Source organism: Lepisma saccharinum, chromosome 17, assembly GCF_977018435.1.
Source record: "Lepisma saccharinum chromosome 17, izLepSacc3.1, whole genome shotgun sequence".
NCBI classification, from domain to species: domain Eukaryota; kingdom Metazoa; phylum Arthropoda; class Insecta; order Zygentoma; family Lepismatidae; genus Lepisma; species Lepisma saccharinum.
In genome coordinates, this window is record NC_139245.1 from 13,776,269 (window position 1) to 13,803,889 (window position 27,621).

General features: G+C 37.1%; 2 protein-coding genes across 8 annotated transcripts in view; one reads left to right on the forward strand and one right to left on the reverse strand.

Annotated features, from left to right (window-relative positions):
• Positions 1-27,621, forward strand: part of Hnf4 (Hepatocyte nuclear factor 4) — a 174,510-nt gene that overhangs the window by 133,527 nt on the left and 13,362 nt on the right. For all 7 annotated transcript variants that reach the window (XM_083138947.1, XM_083138946.1, XM_083138945.1 and 4 more), the window contains 5 exons: positions 9,512-9,704; positions 11,449-11,543; positions 19,846-19,979; positions 22,863-23,012; positions 24,040-24,160. In XM_083138947.1, the coding sequence (XP_082995073.1) occupies positions 9,512-9,704; positions 11,449-11,543; positions 19,846-19,979; positions 22,863-23,012; positions 24,040-24,160 (693 nt within the window). The remainder of the gene's footprint in view (positions 1-9,511; positions 9,705-11,448; positions 11,544-19,845; positions 19,980-22,862; positions 23,013-24,039; positions 24,161-27,621) is intronic.
• Positions 1-27,621, reverse strand: part of Psf3 (DNA replication complex GINS protein Psf3) — a 125,066-nt gene that overhangs the window by 59,411 nt on the left and 38,034 nt on the right. The window lies entirely within an intron of this gene.

Sequence of the window (27,621 nt, forward strand, 5' to 3'; positions counted from 1 at the left end):
GACCTATAGAATATCCTAAAAAAATGGGAAAGAATGACAAATTGCAAAAAAATGACCATTAAATTTGTTAGTTTCAGGTTAAAAATTGTAATGAAAAGCAAATTAAACAAAATGTAATCTTGCCTTTTAAAAAAAGGCACCGAATGATACCACATGCACATCCAATTAAAATATGCAACGAGGATTTCCAATGGAAACAACCGAATAATTTTAAAACAATGTAATGAAAAGGGCGTATACACTGAATGAACTGGTGTAAAATGCATTAATTTCCCAGTTTGCCCCAGACGACACCTGGTGGTTTCCCCCCGACACAACAAAGACTGTCACCAGTTCAGCATTTCTTTTACTCGTAAATTGAAATCCTGCGAGGCCTGTGTTCACCTTGGTGGAAAGACTCAAGAATATTACCAAAATGTAAGAAGTGACCAAAATATGACGAAACAATACACCGAATATTGCGAAAAATGCCGGAAAAATTAACAAAATCGGGGGAAATGACCTAAAACCTGAAAATTGGCAAAAAAAATTGCACTTTAAAATTACCTTTTTTGGGTTCTACACGAAGTGTAATATTGTGTATATTTAATGGGCATCGTGTCCGAGATGTCAGAAAAAATATGACATTTCATCAACTTCCGCTCCCTACTCATGAGAATACATTTTATAGGTTTTAAAGGTATTGTAACTTTGTATTTATATTTATTTTACGGCGTTTATTTCTTCTGTCACTGATGGCTAATCGCGACGATGAGGATGAATTATGTTTAGATGAAATAGATGAAAGGGTGGTAACGAGGATCAGGACTCGAACCTGGAACGTTCAAGGCCACCGAGGTGACTATAATGTATTGTAACTCATAAATAATTACCCTTATAGAAGATTTGCAAAGTTGAAATGTGAACATGTCTAATCGACGGACTGCATCCATCAGAAGTGAAAAAAACAACAACAAAAAAAAAAAAAAGTGGTCGTGGATGCTGTTTTTTTGGAGCAACAGGTTGATAATGTTCTTGACAGGCAAGGAAAAAAACCGGACTTGTTTGAATTAACAAAATACGTTTGATTAAGGGTTTTGGTAACTGTAAACAAAAGAAAATAGTATCCTTTACTAAATCTCGTTAGATACAAAAATTGTATATTAATACAAATATGGTTGTTACGACTATATAGAAGCCCTGGGTTTCAGACTGAGAAACTAGGGTTTTCAATTTTTCCACACCTCTTGGATCCATCTAGGCTGTTGTGCTTATATGGAGAATCTCCCCAGCTACTTACGTTTTGCTCCCAACCTTCACACAAAGTTCGCTATTTTACATTCCATATACAGGGTGGCCACAATTAAAGTTGCCCTACTCGGAGCGCTCTGGAGCCCGTTCGAAGCATCGGGTTACGCTGAAACTTGCTATAGAGGCTAGGAGACTAATTTTCACCACCAGATGCAAATGTGGCGCTGAAATCGAGTGCACAGTGAACATTACTGGAAACGCTTCGTGCGACCATTGTTCACGCTATATTATCCTTCCAAAGGGTCGTTCGCGTTGACAGGACCCATAATAATCTCACTGCTGTACCGAAAAACTCAAATTACTGGTTGTTGTTACTTCAGCGTCAGATTTCAACCTGGTGGTGAAAATTTGATTTTTTTTTTTCCCCATCAGCATCCTCTTCTCCATGGTCTTAATATCCTCTATACCAAGTTTCACCGCAATCCGTTGCTTCGACCGGGCTCCAGAGTGCTCGGAGTAGATGAAATGTTATTCTAAGCGCCACATTTGCGCCTGGTGGTGAAAATTTGAACTATTTTTTCCCCACCAGCATTCGCTTTCTCATAGTCTCCGTAGCCTTTATACGAAGTTTCAGCTTAATCCGTTACTTCCTGGCTGATACAATATATTATCAATGTGCTCCTTATGATCACTCTCTACGCCCTTCAGGAAAGCCTGCAGCAGTATGACGATTGCTGGCGGTAGGTAATCCGATGTAGGAGCTTCATCTTAGGACCTTTGGAATACAGTCAAAGTACAAAACCAACAGACAAGGTATTCCCCAGCGGCTCGATCAGACTAGGAACGATGCCCCCTTCGAAGGCGCGAGGTCGCAAAGATCACTTAGTGACGTGTTAGGTGCGTCACAACCAAGAATTACTCCAGCAATTCACGATAAGCTTGAACAAACTGCAATATAAAAAGAAGATATAGTATTTCGTTATACGTAAAGGTCAATCCATTGCTTTATTTTTGTTGCAACATTGATTTTTAAGGTTTACTTTCTCCGGCTCCTGCTGCTAAGCCAAAACACGTTTTTTCCTTTTTTCAAGTTTGATTAGATGATCAGTTTTTAATGATGTCGTGCTAAAGATATATTACTTTATGCATGAACTTTATATTGTGTGTTTATTGTCATCTGCTGCTATATTCCAGTTTTCTATAACCCATAAGGTCCTATGGAATTGCATTTCTGTGGATGCTCGCAAGAACTTGTTATAAGGAATGTAGAATTTCGAGATAGAGAATTTAAAAAATGTTTTATCAGATTGATACACATCATTCGTTTTAATTGTAGTCATAGGCGTAACTTGACGAGGGGCACTTGCCCCCCCCCCAATTTTTCATGAACTTTTACAAGTTAAGGATATTTTTGCTAACCTCCTGGTGCCTGAGGAATAAAGAAGTAGAGAATACTTTTCATGATTTCTCAAATGTAAAAATTAGCAAAATAATCCTGGACGCTATCCTCCAAGTTACTCCCATGGTTGTAGTGGAGCTTTAATGTTACATGATCACAAAAATTATATCCACAAATCCTAATGAGCATTAATCTCTCGGGTCTATTTTATCCCAAAAATTCAGATTTGTTACAAGCCCCTCCTGATTTGATCTACTAAATCCCAGTAAAATTTTCTCAAATAATCGAGGTATTAATAAAACATCTCCACAAGCGTCAAAATTCACAATCAGATGGTAGGATGCCGTAACAAGAAGGGGAATTCTCACTTCAAATGCCACCCTAGTGTGTGTGTGCGTGCGTGCGTGCCTGCGTGTATTTCTGCACGACATACAACGTCACGCTCCATTAGTTTTTCAGCATAGCGTCCCGCATTTAAGCAAAAACTTCCCAACTCATTTACATTAACAAATTTTATCTTGTGATAGCTTTGTGTGTATGTGTGTGCACGCGCGTTGCTTTAAGCAGTGTGTATAAGGGAACCACTTTGCTATCTTATTTTCATATCTGTCAAACAGACTCGACTGGTATAAATAATGAAACGGCATACATTCTACACCAGGAGCACAGCTTCAGATTATCGAGGGCAATAAGTATTGAATTCTCATTTTTAATGCTGGATATCCATGGGATATTTGCTACGCGTTATTAAAAAATGTTTTGATATTCGAAGAGATTCATAGTGTCAAGTCATTCGGATGTTCATTCAGCTGTGTCATAACTTGCATATATCACCCGAAGGCACAGCGTAGTGCATAGGCCGGTGGCTGGCTCATTGTGTAACCCAAAGAGTGAAGCATGTGTGCAAGGCCAAGTGTAAGTTTCTTTCCTGTCTCGCTCACCACGATAGTCTGCAGTGAAGAAGTTGCTGTATTTACTCTTGGCAGTAAAGAATAAGCTCAAATTTGGTGCACACTCTGTGTATCATGGATATCCGTGTGAATACAAAGCATTTTTCGGACGTGTAGACGTGAGTGTGTGTCTGTATGTGAGGGAAAGAGGAGAGAGAGGAGTACGTGTTATATAAACAGTGTATGAACGAAATCTTTGATATTCGTAAATCTAATCCAGAATTATTCTTTCCGTATCCTAAATACGTGTGAAAAATATCAGGATATTATCCAGATTAGACCCAATTCTAGTCTAGAATATATCCTTATTCACAATCAAATAACATCCCGATAATATCCCATTCACTTGAATCATCAGTCAAACTGATGTCCAAAACATGTCCAGAAATGATCCATAGAATGTCAAAACATATCCAATCCAAAAATGATACCCAGAATGCCCATATAATATCCTTCCTGGATATCCTATGGATGTTTCCTGGACGGACATATGGATATTCAGGGATGTCTACTGGATATTCAGAACTTCGGCACGAATATCCATAAGACATTCATTAGATGTCCCCTGGGCATGCGTGTGCTGTATGAGAGGTTCGTTCAAATTATTGTGCACAGAGCAATTTGAAAAGATGCAGCACAGTCACCTGATTTCAATCCAATTCAAAGTACTACTGATCTTCGAATAGTGCACTTACCCGTATCATCAACGAATTGGAAAGCGCTTTGAAATGAGTAATTACGAAATATCCCTCGTGATTTGTAAAATAGCCTGTGCTTCCCAATTGATATATGCTGGATTTTTGGCACTTGCAGGCAACCTGGTAGAGGTCATTTCCTCAGTCGCTTATCATTTTTCGAATTGGCGTGTGGTTAATTTTAAAATCACGTGTTGCTATGAATCATGAAACTAATGCCTCACTGTCATACGATGTCTGTTTTGAAGCTATTTTCGTTTTGACAGGCGGATAAGCAATTATGATTTTCAAATTATTTTTTCCTCACAATGTTGACATCAATACATGAATTGAATACTGATATGAAATATCAATCATTAGTCTTTTTTCTCGAGCAGTAGAAAATTTCCTTTCGCTTCATCACGAAATTCAGACTACAGCAATAAGTGGTCATGATACAATGGAACTATTTCTGTCTCAGAAGTACGAAGTGGCGCGGATTAAGTCACTTGTAACCGTAACAAAAATGGATCTTCATTTGGAATATGGAACTAATTCCTCCACTGCATGTAATACTTCCTATGTTACCAATTTTCGTAGTACACGATACTGCACTGGTTAAGTCTTATAGGTTTTCGCGCGAAGTATAAATAACTACCACATTTGTCACGTGATTCGGTTACTCCTAGCGGGTTTTCACTCATTTTTCTTGAACATTTTCCAGGTTCTCCACATCTACACACAGAGAAACAGATATATATATATATATATATATATATATATATATATATATTATTTTTGTGTTATTTAGCGTCGCTTTTCTATCACTAATTTTGACTAATTGCGAAAATGAGGATGAGGGATGATATGAAATTGATGAAGGGACACTCACAAAGAACATCCAGGCCTGGGATCTCTGGCGTCGTTAAGAGTTGTGCTAACCAGAGCGAGAGGGAGAAATCACTTTTGACCAAAAGTTATCATTCCAACCACACTTTGCCCTCATTCTAAGTGAAGCTCACAGAAATTTGGGATTTATAATGAGAATGGGTAATCAATTTAGAAAGAAGGAAACATTTCTATTGCTGTATTATACGCTCGTCAGATCTTAACTCGAATATGCCTCTTGTTTGGAACTCGAAAAATTAGAGAAACTTCAAAATACATTTCTCAGATATCTACTATTTAAACTTGATGGCACATATCCAAAATTCACTCCTAGTAACATATTACGCGAAATCTTTAATATCTCGTCACTTGAAGAAAGAAGGCAAATAAGTCAATTAACTTTCCTCTCCAAGCTTATTAATGGTAAAATAGATTCTTCTCATCTGCTGTCTAATTTAAATTTTTACGTACCAAACTGTATGTTAAGGCCCAGAACTGACCTCTTTCAAATCCCCCTCGGAAGAACCAAAATGACCAAAGCTGATCCCCTGAGGAGAATGTGCAAGTTATTTAACTCATTTTCTAAGAATAACCCAAGCATTGACTTATTTAAATGTGATTGTAACTTTAGATCTAATCTTTGAATTTTTATATATTTTGTTCTGTTCATAGAGTTTCAGTTTTCAATTAGCTTGTAAGGTCATATCCCAGAATTTAGTTTCATTATTATTGTATTACCTTTGTGTTTTTTGTCTCTATAATCTAATTGTTATTTAATGCAAATTGTATATTACGTCATTCATATTTCTTGTGAACTATCTTTATTATGATCTTGGTTATGTAATGGTGGCAACACTGTAATTGGGCATGCGCCTGTTGTGTTTCAATTAAATAAATAAATATGTATGTAATCGGCTCCATTACACAAATGTACTTATACAGGTGCCAAAACAAAATACGTCAAGTTTCGAGCAGACTAGCCTCTTCTATTTCAGACAGCTTCGAACTTAAACCGTGGAGAATACGAACTTTCTGTGCCCACAGCATCCAAAGATCGTGGACCGGAAAAAGGAGCGGTCCTGTTTCACGACAACTCGTAAAAAAATAACCGTGTCCAAATTTACGATGAACAGCAACAATGCTCAAGGCCAATTCTCGGTGGCCGAGTCGTTTCTCCCTCTTTGAAAATGCCACCGCCGTACCTCGTGTGGAGGAGTGCCACGCAGATAGGTCAGCGTGGTGTTCGGGCGGGTTTTGCTGCTCCTTGCGTCACTTCCGTTGCATTACGATCTGCAGTGTGCAGCGTGCACTTTTCTACGCGAGGGAATGCAACGCCATGCAATTGGAAACACTCGAGGCGCAACCCGGTACGTGACAGATCGAGATTGCATTTCTTCTTGACCAGCTGCTCTCTTGAGGCCAACCAGAGATTCGATTGGATCTCTTGACTCCACAAGCTGATTACTACAGAAATCTCGACACAACAGTTATCATTTGTTTACTTTATAGCCATGGGCGTAAATGACATCGTTCATTCAAAGATACAAGAAAGCCGAAAGTTTGTTGCTTTTATTGTTAAGAACAGAAATTAAGTTCATTTAGTTCGCATTCGAACAGTAAAATCAAAATAAAAATGCACTGAATGCAAAACATTGAATGAAAAATACACAAACAATGTTATATTCTACCATTTCATCCAAAGAACAAATGTTTCCACAGTTTTCAAAATTCTAATAATTACAGTTGTAGGTGAGAGGTCACACAACAGACTTTATGAAAAAAGAATCCCCCTCACATTTAAAGCCTTTTCTTTAACGAGACGTGCAAAAGTTAATATCAAAATGCATTTCAGATACTAACTGCATAAAATGCAAAATAAATAATGGAAAGTGGTTATGCTGGTATTCACCCGTTTGGTGGATCGAGTCTCCCCATTTATATAATAATAATAATAATTATTATTATTTCGAATAAAATTTTTATATTTATTATTGTATAATAACATTAATAACCGTGGTAATAACACTTATTACTTTTCTACTATTCAACTTATATCATTTGCCCGACCCCCCCCCCCTTTTTGCAAACATTTCTGGCGACGCCCATGTTTATAGCTACTGAGTATCATAGGCGGTGCAAGGGGTTACCTTCGCCGAAGGCACCCAAAGGTGGACACACTCCGGTAACTGCAATGTTGCAGGCTAACGAAGCTCTGTCGCTTGGACTCACAACCGGTATAATCCTCTGAGAGGCTTATGTTGTGTCGTCCCTTCATCCGAATGGCGAAACCCGAATTGTTCGTTGACGAAATCATGAGTTGTCCACTAAACGTGCTCGGCCACCGGGAAGGCTCTCATGTGGCGGAGTGGTTAGCACAGCGCGCTACGACGCCAGGAGTTCGGAGTTCGAATCCCGGCCTGGGCATGGTTGTTATTTGTCCCGTCCCTTCTTCAATTCCCACAACACATGGCCCAAAGGTGATTACACTGGGCCCAGACGCCAGAGTCTCGTTAGTCTGCAAAAATGCAGTCTAGGGTGTACAACGTGAATGTGAGTTTGACACTTGAGTGCACCATAAACGTGCATCTTTTTCCGGAGACGCATTGGTAATTCATTTAAACAATATGGTTAACAAATATTAAAATTAGTTAATTAAAAATGGCTATTTTTAATGTTAAATATTAAACTACAAATGCTGTACCACTCAAGGAACATACCACAAAATGTCGATAATAATTAAGTAAGAATATTCAAACAGTAATATTCTTTTTGAAAAAATTAGAACATTTAAAAAATGTTTTTACAAGTGCATTTAGTTCACCCGAAAAATCTTTTTGTAATCATGGGCGTCAAGAGAGGAGGTCGACTCTACCTGGAAATTGCCATCTTTCATTTCAAGTCACAGAAAAAGCAGAAATGTTGATATTTTTATTAATATATAATGCAATACTTTATGCTACCTAGTATTTTATAATAGCATAAAGAAAAGATCGGTTTGTTGGTATTGGAACAGAATTGCTAAAGTAAAAACTTCGTCAGAGCGAAAAATATTGAGTGTAAAATACAGAAACCAGGTTATTTTTTAATATTCTACCATTTAGTGCAAATAATAAATCTTCCACATTTTTCAAAATTCCAAAAAGAAGGTTTTATATAAGAGGTCGCACAACATAAACTTCATGACTAAAATATCTCCTTAACTTTTAAAGCTATTTCTTGAACCAATGTTTGTGAAAGTTAATAACAAAATACCTAGGTAGAGGAACTATATATTTCAGTACACTAACTACATGATTGATTGATTGTTTTGCTTCATTTTACTTCGCTTCTTGTGCCACTTTTGGCTAATTTGCGAAGATGAGGATGAGTGATGATATGATGAAATTGACGAATGGACACTCACAAACATCCATGCCCAGGCCAGAATTCGAACCCGGGACCCCTGGCGTCACTAACTGCATGAAATGTAATAATAATACTAATAATTACGGTTGTGCTAGATAATCACTCATCTGGTGGATCGAGTAGAGGTCTATGCAAGAATATAATAATAATAATAATATGGAATAAATTGGTTTATTTATATTAGTTTACTAGCCTAGCTGATTGCCCGGTGTTGCCTGGGTATTTATTTATCCCAATCTTCTATTAGACAGGAAAATAATGAATTATAGCTAACTATAGTGCAAAATGAACTTGGAATTGAACGGCATATTCATCTTAGCGACCCCGAAAACTATGGATTCCACACTAACATCTGTCGTTTTCCATTATTTTTACATGCCCCCCTTTCCACCCCCTCCCCCTAGGGGTGCCAGAGGTGCCTTGTGGTTTGAACGGCATTGGAAGTATCACTATTCATCTTAGCGACCCTGAAAACTATGGATTCCACACTAATATCGGTCGTTTTCGATCATTTTTACATTTCACTCCTTCCCACTTCCACCCCCAGAGGTGTATTGGAGTTGAACGGCATTGGGAGTGTCACTATTCATCTTAGCGAACCCGAAAACTATGAATTCCACACTAATATTGGTCGTTTTCGATTATTTTTACATGTCAACCCCATACAACCCCCACCCCCAGTGGGCCAGGGGTGTCTTACCCCCGCAGTATTTCTTTCCAGGTTGCAAGTGCTACGCGTACCAAGTTTGGTTGAAATCGCTCCAGGCGTTCGAGAGTTGTGCCGGAACAAACATACATACATCCATTTTTATATATTAGATAAAAGTTATATTGTATAAGAACATATGTAACTATGATAATATTAATAATTATTATTAACAGTATCGTTTGAAAGTTTATGGCAATGTCCATGATAGTAATTGTGTTACAAGTCGATGCTTATTTCTGTTTTTCTTTCTTTGCAGATTCCGACTTGCAGATGGCGGTGTCGAGCCCGAATTTGCACTCGTCGCTGCAGGTAGCGTCGACCGGCATCAACCAACACTGCGCCATCTGCGGCGACAGGGCCACGGGCAAGCACTACGGAGCTTCGTCCTGCGACGGGTGCAAAGGGTTTTTCAGGAGGTCCGTCAGGAAGAATCACGTTTATACGTGCAGGTACGTGGCAGAAAGAAAAGGTTTTCATTTCTGAATTTTCTTCGAGGATCAAGAATCTCCAAGATATCGTTTGGATATTCACAAGGTCCAGTTCAGATCCATGGATATCCATTAAAATATAAAGCTTTAGATATCTGTTTCTGTATTATACATGAGACAATGTTGGTCTCTAACAACTCTAGGCTTGAGCCTTGGGGACAACTTGGGGGGATGCTTGTATGGTTCAACATGATGCCAATGAGACAGGAAGGGTTGATGCTTCAGTGAAATTTTCTTAGCTGGGAAATTTTCTTAGCATCCCCCGCAAGTCGAGTACTGATATCTAAAACGCACCCTATGTTGGATATCCGGTCCACGTGTTATCCAGAAATAAAAGGTAAGTGCTCCCCTGTGCATAGCACCACGCCATGAAGGCGTATAGGGGGTGTGGAGGGTAACGGCCCACACTTTCTTCATCCGATCGTGAGTGGGGTGATGTGATCAGCATCATGCCCCTGACCGCCTTTACCCCCCAGGGTTTCCACCAGGTACCCATGCCATTCGACGCTAGGTGGGCGCCGGGGCCGCTTCCAACGTTAGAAAAGTTACCGGATTTGAACCAGCCGGGGATCGAACCCGGGACCTTTAGCATGGTAGTCAGACGCGTTACCAACTGAGCCACCGCGTTACCCAGAAATATACATCCTTTTTCTGATGTCAGTTAGAAGCATTTCTTTCAACTTCGGTACAGTCATGGACACTTCTGGGTTGTCCGGAACTGTACTAAGATGACTGAAAATTCAACATAAAGCATCACCCGAAAAAATAGCGTTCTGTAGTAACGTCTAATAATGTCCTATTCGGTCCAATTCTGGTTTTAAAAAATATCCTTTTCTCCCCCACAAAATTTCCAAATAAAAAAACTTTTCGTTAAGGTTCACTCATTCAGAATATGAGCTGATGTCCGAAACATACATCCAAAACATGATCCACAAACACCCTTTAAGTATTTTCAATTGATGTGTACTTGATATTCCTGATATCTGTTGGCTGTATAACCAAGAGACATCCATTAAATATCTACCGCACATTTGTGTGCCGGAGGAAGGGGTGAGTGCAGTGGTTAGTATTATTCTTGTGTTACCACGGTGGCTGAAGAGTTCGACACGACGCGTATGTGGATTGGCCATAAAATAAAAAAAAACTGCAGTTCACTGAAAGAAAAGTGTGTTTGTTTCTGACGAGTGCCGAATTCCCCGAAATCTACACACACAACAAATCTGTTGCCCTGGGAATTCATGTTTTTAAATAATGGTTGCCGTATGTAACTGATAGGCCTATTCTTTTCGACGAGCATTTGCAGACAGTAGAAACAGAGTACTGAGCACCACAATAATACACATCATTATCAAATAACGACAATTTAAACGAAAGGAATGTAATGACAAGAAAGGACAGAGGAAAGAAATTAACTTGTAAGTAATCTTGATGGCATAAAATCCTATGCGAAAAGCCTTAGACAGTGGCGGCGATTGGGTTCCAAAACTGGGTGGGCAAGATGCAAAAACTTGGGAGGCAAGTACAGTTTAGTGCCCCCCTAATCGTCGCCACTGACCTTAGACATCAATATATTGATATTATTGATAGAAATTTGTAACAATAATGAATTTTTGTAGGACCCAATGATAAAAAAATAGCTGCCGTATCTTTTTGCTGAATTGTTGACTTCGAATCTGAATAATTAAAAGCACCTTATTTCTTACAGGTTCAGTCGAAATTGTGTCGTCGATAAAGACAAGCGGAATCAATGTCGTTACTGTCGTTTGAGGAAATGTTTTAAAGCAGGCATGAAGAAAGAAGGTAAGTTAGTTTATGTTATTGTATCTTACACTACGAAGATGAAGACTCATATTTACTGTGTTTTGTTTTGCAGTTTTCACTGTCTTTCTAGATGAGAAAGGTTAATCAACTTTGTTCAGTTTAAGTGAACACATAGTTATTACAAAAAGGCTCCCCTAATGTATCCCTCTCCCCCGGGAAGAGTGGGTTCAATTTTCAATGCACAGATTTTGGAATTTTTCATAAGAATCGATCAACTCATAATCTCATAGTTCTTGATTGATTGAATTTAAAATTTTGGGTGGTTCAGCACTTAAAGGCTATTTTGCACCCGTCACTTTATACGGGATCCAGCCTCTTACAATACCTAAATTGACTCTACTGTCGTTAATTAAAATATTAAAACATTCTAACTTCGGTTAAAAGCTGAGGCTGTAAAGGGGCACTCAGCACACACAAGGACAAAACACAGACGCCAGAACCTCGTTAGTCTGCAAAATGTAGTCCAGGGTGTACTATTTGGAAGTGAGGTTGACAATTTGGTGCACTACGTGGAAGGTCACCCCCTTACACCCCCTCATAGTTCTGCCTATGAATATAATTATTTTATGGAACACTTCTTCGACGGCCTTCTAATCTTTATTATTTAATAGCTAATTTTGTTGAATAACGACAGCACCGTGATTATTGACTTTTAATATAATTTCTTAGATAGAAATAGAGGCAGTGGATAGTAGTCCCAAGTTTTCATACATGCTTATTTACATTGCTATAGCATATTGACTCTGCGATATATTATCGTTTGGTTTTCGCTCAAGTTAAGCCCCTATCACACGGAACTGCATTTCTAGTAGGAATGGCCTAGTTGGCGCTGAACTAACTTTCTAGGTAGCAATCATGGCCGCCTGGCTGACTGCTTGACTGGTTTGGAGGAATAGGACATGTTCTAATTGCTACTTGCTTTCGTCGACTGGAATCTGTGGAACAGCCAATCAGAGCAAAGTTACACCATATATGCTGAGTGCACGGTGTTTACATTTGAAACAACTAAAATATTCTTCCATACGTGTGCAGTAAACGTTGTAAAGTATGTATTTAAGCAGCGCCATTGTTTTGTATTGTACCTAATAACATTTTGTACGAAACGATATTCCTCTCGGTTGAATAATTATCGGCTTTTAAAAATGTGAAGTGATACATTGTTTACATCTCACGCGGCCGCCATTACAACTTCCCTCGTATGGCAACAAAAGTCTATTGACAAGTACGCTGATAAGTATCGTGTGAGGCGAAAACTAGCAAATTGGTAGCCAGTCAAGCGCCAACTAGGACATGCCTACTGGAAGTCCAGTTCCGTGTGAATACTGGCGTATCGAGAATTGAGAGAAATACGGTGGGTTTCATGTGACGTCGGTATGCGCACAGCCGCCATGTTTGCGGCCAGTTTTATTTGTCGTTTGCAAGTAAATATGCACCACGTAGCGTTCGTGACATCTGCACCAACTGTACGCTTATTTTAAATCACGAATTGTGTTAGTAACTCCCGCCCGCCCGCTTAAATTCCGTATGCTTACCAGAACTTGCCTCAATCTTGGCTGCTCGAAGCCACAATGCAATAGTTTATGACACAGGTGAAACACACCTATTGATGTTATAGTAACAGTAATAAAACTGGCTACACCATGTATTTATTTTAGAATGTTTGTTAGTGGCAAAAAAAAACCTTGATGGAAATAATATTTCTAATCACATTATTTTCCCTTTGAAATTGTGACGATCTACGGTCGAAGATGTGTTCAAGAATGTATTTCTAGGATATAGGAAATGTATACTATACGTGATAAATTTTGTGTGATGACATTGCAAGAATAGCCCTGTCAAGTTCACAGCGGTTCACTCTCATTAGAGCTGATTAAATTACATCAATCTGCAAGTCACTCTTCCGTACCATAATGATAGGGCGACAATATATATTTTGCATGACAGTAATGAAACATCACATAATACTGGACCACACTTTCAAGATACGAAGTTTTGTGCATTCATAGACGGATCCGTAGCCAGAGTTTTCAGCACTCGGGGCGAGAATAAATGTTTCATGCCCCCCGCACGGAATCCGGGGCCTCTCTGGTTGGGCACATGTTGATATTCTCGTACTTTGCACTATTTTTTAATATTCGGATGCTGAGAGCAAACCCCGACCCGTAAAGAAACTAAAGAAAAACAAATATTATTTTCCCCCTTGTAAAAGTGATCCACGTATTTTGGATATGGAAACTGAAGGATTATTTTATGAGACATTAATCAGAGCAGAGAGTACTTTTGTCTCAACATCATCAAAATACCAAACGAACATTTCAGTATTTTAAGCCTTTTCGACTTTCAAAACGCCCCATCACATACTTTTTACAACCAATCGGTATTTTGCATATCATATCGGAATGAACAAACCTCATGTTATGTCTGTTTTTTGGGAACTGTTATATTGCGAAAAAAAAACAAGGAACGTTTTGGTCCTGCCAACCTCCGTGGCGGAGTGGTTAGCACAGCGTGCTTCGGCGCCATGGCTCTTACATGTGCGTATATATACCCATACCCATAAATGGGTAAACCCACGGTGATCCAGTCGGTAGCGCGTGTGACTGCCACCCGGGTTCGATTCCCGGGTTGGGTGATCTAGGGTCGGAATTTTTCCGGCCGTGTCGACGCATAAAGCGGCTCCGGAGCTCACCTAGCCTCAAATCATTGGGTACCTGGGGGTAAAGGCGGCCGGAGAGTGGTGCTGATCACATCACACACACATTCCCTAAATGCGCCTTCATGGTACGGTGCTATATACACGGGTGGGACTCACTTCGTATGAACGTACAGCCGATTGCAAGTAATTGACCCTCAAAACGTTTGTTGCCACACGGACAAGGAGTTAGTTTACTTTTAATATTAATGCGGCTCGAAATTAATAATCGTAATTTTTATTATGCCATTTCTTTTAAATATACCACTGAGTATAGACTTCTTATACTTTTAATCAAACAAGACATAGAAAAAAACAACAAAAGAAAGCAGATCATAGTCAAAACATTCATGTCACATAACGCACTGGAAAAAAAACGGATTCGACAGAAATGTTCACAAAGCTTCAAAACGGGAGAAAAATGAACTTCACAAAATCACCACATAAATGACATTTAATGACGAACAATGTGAGATAGCTCGTATTTTAAGGCCAACAGATGAAATTGTGAAAGTACAAACTCCACTATGTTGCCGGGTTTTCAATGTAGAATGTAAGCTCATGGCGAGGGAAACTTTACCTTACCTTTACCCACACGTGGGTAATCTTAAATATTAGCAATAAATGATCCATCCCCCCCCCCCCCCAAGGCCAATGGCGCAATCCCCCAAAATCATGTCATGCGTCCCCCCAAAATCATATCATGTGTCTCCCCCACCCCAAAAATCATATCATTCGTGCCCTCAAACCACATCGTAATCCCCGCAGAGTAATTACGACAGCGTGTCTACCGAAAGTAACTTTTCTCTGAGCTTTACACTTGATCTGCCCCTCCTCCATAAACAGGGGTTCATCGTTCATCTTAATCCCCACAAAATATTTTTGTTGAATACATAATAAATTAGGTTTATTTGAATGAAATGCCAGGTTAAACTGTCCATTTTTTTTATTGTTCGATTTTCGAAAAAAAACTAAAAGCTAGCACATTGATTGGTTAAATGTAGTATATTAAATTATGTAATATGCATATAAATAGTGTTTGTGAGTGGGTTTATAAAACTTACAATTTGAGTATTTAACACAAATTTTTCCACAACTTAAGATAAAGATAAAAAAATCAACCTTGTCAAACCAAATAACATGCTCCAGCCGCATGATCGAGACATTACAGAAACCTAGCTGCAATTTTTTAAGCACAGGAAAATAACATAATACGGTTTTTGTTTCAAAGATCTCACCCCCCCCCTCGCCCACGTTTTCTCGGGGTAAATATATTTTAGTAACTCATAACCATAATTAAGTGCAAATGTAACTTGTTAAAGTAAAATTTTCCTGTGACATGATGTTAGAAATGCGGATTCGATATATTTTTGTTCTAAATTATCCACCTGCTTTAAATTAAGCAGTATAGCAACACTAAGCATTATATTTTAAGAAGTGATGTTATTAATGAATATCGAGAATATCGCTTATGTCGTGTAATTCAGTTATAGTATAAAATTCACATTCACTTAAGTAATGCGCCAAATACACACTCACGCAACACAAAACTTCGAGATTCGTAAGTCTATTAAACTATTGATAATATCTAGACAACAGTGAAAGAAAACTACACGAAAATTCACGTCAATACTCTAGAAGCAATTCTAAGCTGATGTAATTTTTCATATTTTGGAATACCACAGCAGTTTTTCAAATGGAGAGGATTGTTTTTAAAAATTCGCCCATTCGGGTGCCAAAGGTCCAGCCCTTTATTTTACCCAACATAAATGAATTGAAATAAACCAAGAAAAATCCTTTGAAATTCCCATTGGGTATAACTAACTGATATACGATATAATAATTAAAATGGCACAACTTACACTATATATATATATATATATATATATATATATATATATATATATATATATATATATAATAATAATCACAACACTAGAAAATAATACAGTGATGACGATTTGACAATGAAGAGTAACAAGTTCAATTTATTTAAATAAATATGCAAATACAGTCTTGCTCGTTTACATTATAAGTAAGAAAGATTGAGAACAGTTCTTTTAGATAGGCCTATATTTTTTGGTAAAGAAAATGTGAAGAATAACTTAGAAGAAACAGGGAAACGTAATTCGAAGTGAATTTCGCTCGGGTAGTAGGAAGACTCACTGGGGATAGCCAGACAGACACCCAAATTGTGTTGATGCGGCAATGAACCCTGTGGAGGTAGGGGGGAGGGGTTGACGAAATCTTATCCAAAATGTCGATTAAGGTCGGAAACTGACTCATCTTCTGCAGACAATATTGCAATACTATATGATAACAGATCTCTAGTTCAAAGTTCCAAGTACGATTTCTAGTCAAAATAGTAAAAAGAGAGGAAGAAATAAAAAAGCAAAGAATCAGCTGTATTGCATCAGTATTTGCTCATAATGTGGCGAAAGCAATAAATAAATACAAAAAATAGGCATCAACAAAGATTATAGTGTAATGGTCTCGATTTAGCAAGGATAAACGAGATGGAACAGCCATATCAATATATGTATTAAAAGAAAGAATCTTATTCGGTAACATGAACGCGTGCCTTGTATTGCAACAAAACAAATGAGATTATCTTCATATTTCTACCATATTTGGGGCATCCATCCAAGAGACTAGTACTTTCATGTGCAATAAAAGTTGGAATTCTTGTTTCTTTAGTTATAGATAAGATAGCTTGGTTTGGGAGATAACTGTTGCCATGCTTCGGTCGCCAGTAATGTATGATGAAACGTTTTACAGTTAAGAAAATGCGATAAAGATGCAAATAAAGTCTAGTGCTCCTTGTTTTTGTGAATACCTTAAATCACACATCTCAACCCCATAATCAAACTATGTAAAGCTATCGAGGTCAAGTAGAAAAGTTTATATTTTTCTTATGTTACGTCGCTTTTCTGCCTTTTTAGGCTAATCGCGACGATAAGTACGAACGCTCATTAAAGGAACCCCTGAAAAATGCCCTCCTCCATCCGCATACATTCGGAGTTATGTGCTATTGTCCCGGTGCCATAATAATCCCGGAACGTCAGTTGCGCGAAATATTTACCGGATTCCCCCGTTTAGATTTTGTTCTTCATCCTTTATTTGTTACTTCCATTTTTCTTTTATATGATGGTATGAATTAATATCATGTCAGAACAAGGACCAATGATTATTCGGTGTTCAGAACAATCATTGGTTCACATAGAAAAGTCTTAGTAGGGTTAAAATGTTAGTGTGTTAGGTATACAATTTTTAATCTTAAGATCTTAAAGTTAGAGAGAACAGGTTAGTAAAAGAAAGGTTAATACTAGTGTAGAGTTATTAGGTTAGGGATTTAAACTTGACAAAGTTACCAATTGGGAGTTTATAAGCGTCAATTAGTTGTTAATTTTTAACTTGTAAAAGTTCTTCATCACCATGAATTTGTAAAGGCCTAGAAAGAAGTGTGGAGATTAGTAAATACGACACGAATAAAAGGAAAAGTAAAGGCAGAAGTTGTCTTACTAGAATCAGTAGTCCGAATTATATATAGGCTTATAAGTTTATGAAGTTGCGCTATATCCAACAATATTCAGAATCTTAGTACTTTTATTGTGAGGACGGGCCAAAACGTAATCACAATATTTCGATAATAATAATAATAAAAAAAGTCCTGAGTTACCTGAAATTCAGCAATTTTCATTTTCTTATAAATGGATGGAGCAGTTACCCACTGCGCTTCCCACAGTTCTCGCCTATGACTAGTCTACTATTGGCTGAAAAAGGCTGCAAATCGCTGAACATGTAATCATATCAGGTTTACACATAAAGCCTTGCAAGGAAGCGAGTATTTCAGGAACTAGGTGTCGCATTTTTATTGACGGTGACTGTGCATGGAAGCCGTGACCACGCCCATCCAGAAAATAGTGTTGCCAGAACTTGCAATTTAGAAATGCAATACTAAGGGCCGGTTGCACCATCAACCGGCCACACCTATCGCCAAGATCGAGGTGAACATTTTCTGAGCTTTTCTTATTCGTTTGAGAAAGACAAACGCCGGCCCATTCCTTGTTCTCAGTTTCGGATCAAGAGTTAGCTGTCATTTCAGCACAGAAACATGGGCGTCGGAAAGGGGGGGGGGGGTCGAAAAGGTCGGTGGACCCTCCTGGAAATTGACGTCTTTCATTTAAAGATACAAGAAAGCCGAAAGTTCGTTACTTTTATTGTTGAGAACAGAAATAAAGTTCATTTGGTTAGTAATCGGACAGAATAATCAAAGTAAAAATGCATTGGATCGAAAACATTGAGTGAAAAATAAAGCAACAAGGTTATATTCTACCATTTGATCCCAACGAAAAGAACAAATGGTTCAACAGTTTTCAAAATTCTAATAATTACAGTTGTTGGTGAGAGGTCACACAACAAACGTTATCAAAAACAATTTCCCCTAACATTTAAAGCCTTTTCTTGAACGAGACGTGCAAAAGTTAATATCATGCATTTCGGATACTGACTGCATAAATTGCAAAAGAAATAATGGAAAAAAGTTGTTCCGTTATTCACTCGTTTGGTGGATAGTCTCTCCCCATTTATATAATAATAATAATTATTATTATTATTATTTCGAATACAATTTATTTTTGTTAGTTCATAATATTTATTATTGTATAATAATATTTATAACCGTGGTAATAATACTTATTATTTTTCTAGTATTCAACTTTTATCATTTGCCCGACCCCCTGCAAAAATTTCTGGCGACACCCATGCACAGAAAGGCTATTTATTCCAACAAGTACACATATGCTTATTGAACTTAAATCTGAAATGGATGTGAATGACTGAAATGTCCAACCCACAAGTAACCGACGTAGTGTAGCGATTGCATTGCGATCAATAAATTCTCAAATATTTGAAGGAGTTGTTAGTGTTGGCTAAAACACAGTAATAACCTATATTCATAAATTTAATGCAAGAAACTTTTTAAAAGGAAATTCGTCACCATTACAAGAATTCTGGTTTTGTCATTACACATGAGCCTTGCACAAAGAGAGACAGTTAATGAACTTCTCTCGGTAATTCATGTATAAAGAATGATAAAAAATGTTAATTTAATTTGAATACTGGATCTAAAAATTTGTTGTAGAACAAGGAAACGACTGACACATGTGTTGCAATGTGCATTAACTTTTCATGCAAAAAATATATCAAGATCAATGGTGTAGGCACATGAAAATTATATTTTATATGTTGTTTTCAATATTTGAATGTTTTGTTATGGTTAATAATAATAAGTATTTATATCCTCTCAAAAATAGTAAATTTCCTTGTAAATATAAGCAGTTGTTGTTTACAACTCTACCACAAGTGAAAATTCAATATGCACACTGCTTTCAGGAATTTGATTGATTAGTTATTTGCTGTTGAAGTCCACTTTTTGCATGATAAGGCTAATCGGGACTGGACATACAGTTTAAAGTGGGATCCGAACCACTATGTGTCTCCACTGGGTATCGAACCCAGGACCCCTTTTTAGGAATTTGAGATACACCATGAGGTAGTTTCTTATAATGAAAATTCTTTCTATTTAAGCCGTGCAAAACGAACGGGACAGAATAAGCTGTCGAAGGCCAAGCTACGAGGACCAGTCTTCTGGAAATGGGTTGTCTGTTGCCTCATTACTCAATGCGGAGATGCTGTCCCGACAGGTCGGAGCAGCACTAGAAGTAAGTAGAACTGGGTAAATAAGTTTTTAGTGTAATATCAGTAGGAAGTTAGATGTCTAAATCGGTGGTTCTCAACATTTCTTACCTGGACCCCTTGGGCTCAACTCAATATTTTAAAGTCCTAAAGTGCATCAAATATACTTATTTTTAGTTGCTTGTCGATTACACAATAAAATTTCCTACAATACTGAACAGAGAATAATGGCCTTAAAAAATTGCTATTGCAAGTTTTGCATTGTAAATAATTTCTAGTATTATTTATTTAACTCTTCTTTTACATGGTGGAGGTTAAGGCTGAAGCCTTGTCGTACACTAAACCATAACATTTCTTTATCTACATTAAATATTAGTATAGTACGAAATATAAAAACTATTGTTGAGTTCTTTATATCTAGGAAGTAGTTTTAATCTGTTTAATAATATTTAGTATTTTCCTAAATAACTTGTGATATGATAATATTACCTTTCTTTATTTGTGTATGCTTGCAATGCTTTCTTTTTTTGTATTGTTTTGCCAAATTTTTAACTTCCTCTCTCATGCTTAAAATACGATATATAACTTTTTTTCTTTTATCGCCATTCTTTTTGATTACTTCCTTCCTCTTACATTCTCTGTCTTGCTTTCATCTGAACTACCTCTTTCTCATCATGCCTCTTTTTCTCATTCACTTATATATTCCATTTTCTCTCTCATTTCTTTATTATTTCTCGATCTCATGCTTATTTATTTCCTCCCTGTGCAATTTTTCTCATTTTTTGTTTGTTAACATATTTCTATTTTGCAATGGCTCATAAACATTATGTCACACAGTTTTAATATGTATGTGTGTATGTCTTTCTCAGTTTGATACAAACATAACTTCTTGATTTTGACCCCTCCTTCCCTCACCCTTAGAAAATTATCTGTGAATGCCCATGCACACAAATGTAAAATACTATTGTCGAAACACAGCTAAAAAATGCAGACTCAACCAGGACTATGTTTGACTCCTGGTCGAATTTGAATTTTTCAGTTTCTGCAATGCCTTTGCTTCCTTGTTACGTTCTACTTGCTCTAATATATGTCATGCATGAAGTGTCACCGTCAGTGCAGGACAATGATACGAAATGCTTCAGACACAAAAGCATGACTTCTCTACCTTCAACAAGGAATCATGCAGCAGACTTGTGGTCTCCTTCCACATACTGCTTGGCAGTAGGGCATGGTCCAAGAACCGAACATTTGAAAGTGAAATGAATCTCAAAAGCAGAATTTACACGTGTGGTGCGTTGTTTCATGGATCCAGTTAAAAAGATCAACTATCGAAGCCTCTATTGTATTCTCCAACAAAGGAGGGAATAGTACCCCTCGCATATTTGTCGACATGATCTGTTTAGTTTTAATCTTGTGCTGTTGACGGAGTGATATCAGCGTGACATACACTATGATCTGGTCGTGCCCTTAGACCTACATACAGCGGCTGGTTCAAGATAAAGATCCGGGAATCCACCACAATCAAGGCCTCAATAACCAACATGTTATTATCAGTATCTGCCCCCTCTCTGCAGGCCATAATTATGCTGAACACTAAGGGAAGTTTTGCTTCAATCTATGAATGACATATTACCCTATTCATTATAAATCCTGGACAGTTTGTCGATTTGTTATAGGGATCTAAAATTCTTGTGTAGTGGACTGCACAATGAAGCGGTGGAAAATTTTATGTGAGAAAAAAGAAGGGAGATTGCTTTATTCGAATTTAGCTAGTTGGGGACATAAGTACTGTAAAATAAGAAATTGCTAATTGCTGGGATAACAATTATCACAGCAGTGCATATGAGTAACAAATTCCTAACACGTGTCTACCAAAATAACAAATCAAAAATTCTTGACTTTCTCTTGACCTCTGTTTTCCTTTTTCTAAACATGTATTTAATAGCCCTTACTTAGGTATAGTTACAAATTTAAAAAATAGATTATTCAATGAAAAACCCCTAACACAAAGTGAAAAGATGAAAACTGAAGTTGTACTTTAGTAAGAGATTTAGACTTTCTTTAATTATTAATGCATGTAAAAATTATTGCTTCAGACTTCGTCCTGGATGGGGAATGGCCACATTACTTTAATATTTTTACAAAACTTGACGCATAAAAGAATGTAATTCTTAAGAAACTAGCGAAAAAATCTTAACCACAACTCAATAGAATTTTAGATTTCCAAATATTAAATTTTATCAAATACCAGTACAGGTATATAACAATGTAAATTCACTATATTGTCAAAAAAAAAAATAGCAAAAATTCTTGCCCATAAGCATAATTTCTCGACTTTTTCGTGACTTCCTTGACCTACCTGTTGATTTCTTGACTTTCTTGATATTCTTGACAAAGCAATCAATTTTTGTAAAATAATGCAATGGGGATGAGTCCCACCTACACAAAATTGTTCATATTTCTTAATAGATGGTCAAATTGAGCCACCAGTTATGGAATTCATAATGAAGTATATGATAAATTTATTTATGCCACAGCAACAACAATGGGAATAAAGTGTAACTGGTTTTTTGTAAAACTTGTAGTAAAAGACCCCTGTAATTTCCAAATGACGTGCTTTTGGAACTAGAGTTAACACTTTTCAATTATAACAACAAGCAGACACTTTCAAAACACAATACTAGTGTCAGTAGAGAAATTTTTATTATACAAAGAATTAATTTGTTTAAATCCACTGCAATAACAAAGTAAATAAATAAAAAAAAACAACTATATATTGAATTTGTACGAGATGTACAACTCCATACATAAATTAATTTAACTACTTACTTGATGGACTGAACAACAACATTAACAATTGTATGATTCATGAGGTAAATAATACACAATAAATGTGCATTTATTTTCAGATGGGTGTTACTGTCAATGATTATGATCTTTCACTAAAAAAGATAGCTAACATCAATGATGTATGTGATTCAATGAAACAACAGCTTTTAATCCTAGTCGAATGGGCAAAATACATTCCCGCTTTTACTGAGCTTCCACTCGATGATCAGGTAAGATATAGAGTTTGGTTCTTTTATCTTAAATCACAAAAACATTAGTTCAGTGCTTTCACTGTGAAAATATAGATTCTTCAATAGAAAAGGAACTTATTCTTATTAGGCATATCTGTTATCCGATCATTTCTGAAATGTATGAAACTTCCTTTGTATTAACTAATTTCACAATACACATGTACTTTATATATATGGATGAACATTTCTATAGGTGTTGAGTTGCAAAAAATTATTTACGGGTCATAATCTCTCCATGGTAGAACTTTCATCTTGTTAAATATGAAAATAGATGAGGTTAAGAAATAGAGCTAATGTAAACTTTTAATGATAACAACTTGATGGAAACACCCTTCATTGTTATTTTCAGGCTGCTATTTATTCAAGAAACTCCACAATGCTAGATTAATGCAGAGGGTTCAACTCGGCTGGCCAGGCAGCCATTTTCAAATTTTCCGCATACCAAAAAACTGCTAAGATATTCCAGAATCTGAAAAATTACATGTGCTTAGAATTCCTTCTAGAAGATTCACATGAATCTCCATCTCGTATGCTTTCCCTGTTCTCTAGATATTATCAATAGTTCCATGGCTATGTAAGTCTATTAAAGTATTGAAACTAGACAACTAGATGGAAATTTCCAGGGGGGGTGACCCACTGGTTCGATCCCCCCCTGCCGACACCCATGGTTGGATACCAGCAGTTAAAGCAGCCTTTATTTCCAAATTCACGCATCTTTGGTCTCCACAAAAGGCATGAATGAAGGCAGGGAAACAAAACCATGATACTGAACTGCCAAAATTATTTACGATCTATCTTCTACAGTAAGTACCATACGGGCTGATGTTCACTAAAATTTTCTACCAAAACTGGGACCCTTTGATTACAAGGCAATGGTATGACCACTATGCCATCGAGGAGACCCAAAACTTGTCTTTGTGTAATGTCTGCTCAATATGCACACCAATGTTCCACTGAAAGATTAAATATTGCAAAAAATATTTATCATTTACTTCTTATATTCCAGGTGGCTCTACTTCGTGCACATGCAGGAGAACACCTGTTGTTAGGTCTTGCACGAAGATCTCTGCACTTAAAAGATGTACTCCTACTTGGAAATAACTCAATCATTACTCGACACTCGCCAGGTAATGTTTTCCATTGCATTTATTAATTATATACATTTATTTAATAGTGACTGCTTGACATATTCACAATAATTATCAAGAAGTTTTTTTCTGTGACATTTAGATAATTTCCTACTGTCATCTGTTAATTGGAAAGGAGAGTACAATCAGGGACGTCCTTGGGGGAGGGGCCAAGGTTCCTCTGGCTCCACCAGTTGCAACTGTGCCCCCCCCCCTCCCAACAAAATTTTGATACATTAAAAATTATCCCAAATTAACACTATAAAATATTTTCTGGTAGCAGAGCTGGAGCAGTAGATAGAGACTTGCTATTCTGAAGAAAATCGTCAGAAGCGAATAGGACACCATCTTTTTGTTGGTTACTGGCTTGTAACCAAAATCATATAAACTGCCTGCCTTGAGATTATTACCCTTGCCCCAAGTTCCTAGAAACCGGAGATTTGAACCTTTTGTTGCAAATCATCCTTTCCATAATGATGGAACCAAAGTCTCTGCCGAGCGGTCAAAAGTAGGAGGTAACTGATAATGTTCTGATATTTGGAAATTGCTTCAACTTCAAAGCTTTGTGTTCTTGCAAGTATCTTGTCTCGAGTCGCTGAGTGTAGTCAATGTGTATTTGTTCGAGTCTGGCAAAAATAAATCATACTAATGCCTATGATTTTCTTAGTTAATATAGTGTAATAAATATATAGAATAGTATACATTATGTATACATTATACACACACATGCACACTCATAGTTGTTAAGCTTTAGTTTCTGGTAATAGTTTAATTGGAAAAAAATGATTATGTTGAAAGTAGAAAAGGAGCTACTGAAAATGTTTGGGGATGTAAATTCTGATAAGTTGCTTGTTATGCTTTCAAGTGTGAATATATCACACTAAAACTCATGAAAAAAAGTCTACTAAGATTGGTAATAATAAAATAAGGGTTTGTACAGTCACGGACACTTTTGAATTGTAATGAGCCCATTCACTTTCAATGGATCTATTACAACCCAGAACTGTACAAGAACATTTGCAGCATTTTATGTGAAGTAGGAAACATTATATGTTTTTTTTTGAGATCAAGTATGTGGCATGCACGCTGTAAGGACTAACCAAAAAACGAACAAAATGTTACAATTTCAAGAAAGAAAATTTGACTGTGTATTCTAATTATGCTATCATTTGAAAATATGTGAATCGGTCTTGATCTTGTAAAGGTCAAGTATCAACAGTATGTCACACTTGTTGCAGGTTACTTTTTGAACAATAAAAGCATGTGATATCTTTAAGGGTGTGTGGGATTGAAAATTTTAAAAGACTCAAAGGTCACAACTAGAAATGTTCACAATTTCCTGACAAGCTCAGGAAAATTTAAAGATTTCCTGACACTATGAAAAATGCAAATTACACACATTATTTCTCCTTGAAGTGACTTTTCCTATTTCTCAAATGAAAACTGCTGACGCATATAGTGAAAAACTTCAGGAATTTAGCAGTCCTGATGCACTAACATTTGAAATGTTCCAATACTTGGGATCCCAAAAACCGTAAGTTGAAATGGAATGGGCGGTTTTTCAAGATTCCAGTACTGATTTTTGGGATTCTATACACCAAGGGCACCTGCAAGGGAATGAGGTATCTGGGAAAAGTTAATTTAATTCGAATGGTGAAATTGTAGCGATATTTATTACAAAAAATATTGTTTTCAGGTATTTAGAGGCTGTAAGTTACAGCTATTAACTGCCATGTCTAACAAACTAATGAGAAAACGTTTTTAGCAGACATTAGAATCATGTTGATTGCTGTAACTAGGGATGTGTGGGACATGATTGGAAAGGAAAATTTTATAATCCCGGTGCGCGACTGACAAAATTCGCCATTTCCAGACCTTTGAATTTTCTTGAAAATCTCGAATTCTGAACACTATATCCCCTCAAGGTCCTCCTCCGTGGCTGTGCGGTCTTAAGGCACCTTGCTTTGGACGGCGGCAGCGGGACGGCATGGGTTCGATCCAAGGTTCAGTCTCCAGGAATTTTCAGCCTGTGTATAATTCCGGTGGCAACCCACCATTGTGAGGAAATTGGGGAGCTTTGAATGAGTAAGCGTAATCCGGTCGCGTAGACCTACTACAACGTACACCTACATACGTCGGGCTGACCTCCAGACTATTCCAATCGTGGTTGAAGATCTCCACGCTTAGAGGTGACGAGGGAAAGCGTGGGAGGGAGACCGGCAGCCGGTATGTAAGCCAAGGCCCTTCATGGGCTGTTACACACAGGATTATTATATCCCCTCAAGTGATTATTCATGCACTTCTAGAATAAAAAAATGTTAATTTCAAGAAATATCACACACTTGTAGTGCAGAAAATACCAAAAATTAACTACTTTTAAATACGATCCTTTGGAATTGCTCGACTGTTCAGGATCCGAACTGTTTCCCGAAGTCGGGATCTGACTATGAATTTAATGTGCAGTCATTTTGAATCACTTTTTTTTAAAAAAAAATTTAAAAAAATTAAACAGTGGGCTCAATTCTGAACTTGCCAACAATGCCAAAGTATTTTCAATTCAATTTCAATTTTATGATTTGTAAAATAATAATAATAAACCGTAAAATATAAGTTTCTATGACTGAAGGGGAAGATGTGAAATCTCACTCTGCTCCCCACCACCCCCTACTCCCGAAAAAAAATACTACATGTGCCCTTGCTATACATCCTTAAATACCTTCACAAAACTAGGTTTACCTGCTAGTGCATCACTTATTTGCACACACAAAAATTGTAAGATTATTTTACATATGCAAGTTCACATGCTTTGCAAAGCTTTGTTTTAAGTCCACTTTATGCTTAGATAGATTAATTGGGTATGGACCTACAGTTTAAAGTGGAATATGAACCACCATGCAACGTGCCTCCCATTGTTTCCTTCTCTATAAAGTCAACATCTAATGTGGTTAGCACATCGTGCTGCGACGCCAAGGGTCCCGGGTTCGAATCCCGCTCGGGCTTGGTTGTTTGTGAATGTCCATTCATCAATTTCATCATTTATCCCCATCTTCGCAAATTAGCCAAGAGGCACAAAACGCGAAGTAAAATAAACTAAATCAATCAATCAACATCTAATGATTTAAAAAAAATAATAAATCTGAAGTTAATCTGCATGTTATCTAACTGTATAGATACATTATTTACACAATGATCCGTAAAAAGCCACTGAAAAGTAATCATTATGATGTAACTGTCCTTGAGAAAGTATCTGAAATAACGCCATTCCTCTAAGCAAGAAATACAATTTGTTTAATCTCTTAAGAGCCCTTCATGTAGCTTTCTTCTTTACTGATAAGAATTTGATAATTGTTACCGATTCATTCCTGTATCAAACACTTGTCAAATAATCAAACTGTACAAACTTGCACAATTATGCTTATAAAAAGTTTGATACTTTAAAAAAAAAAAGTGAAGCACAGTTG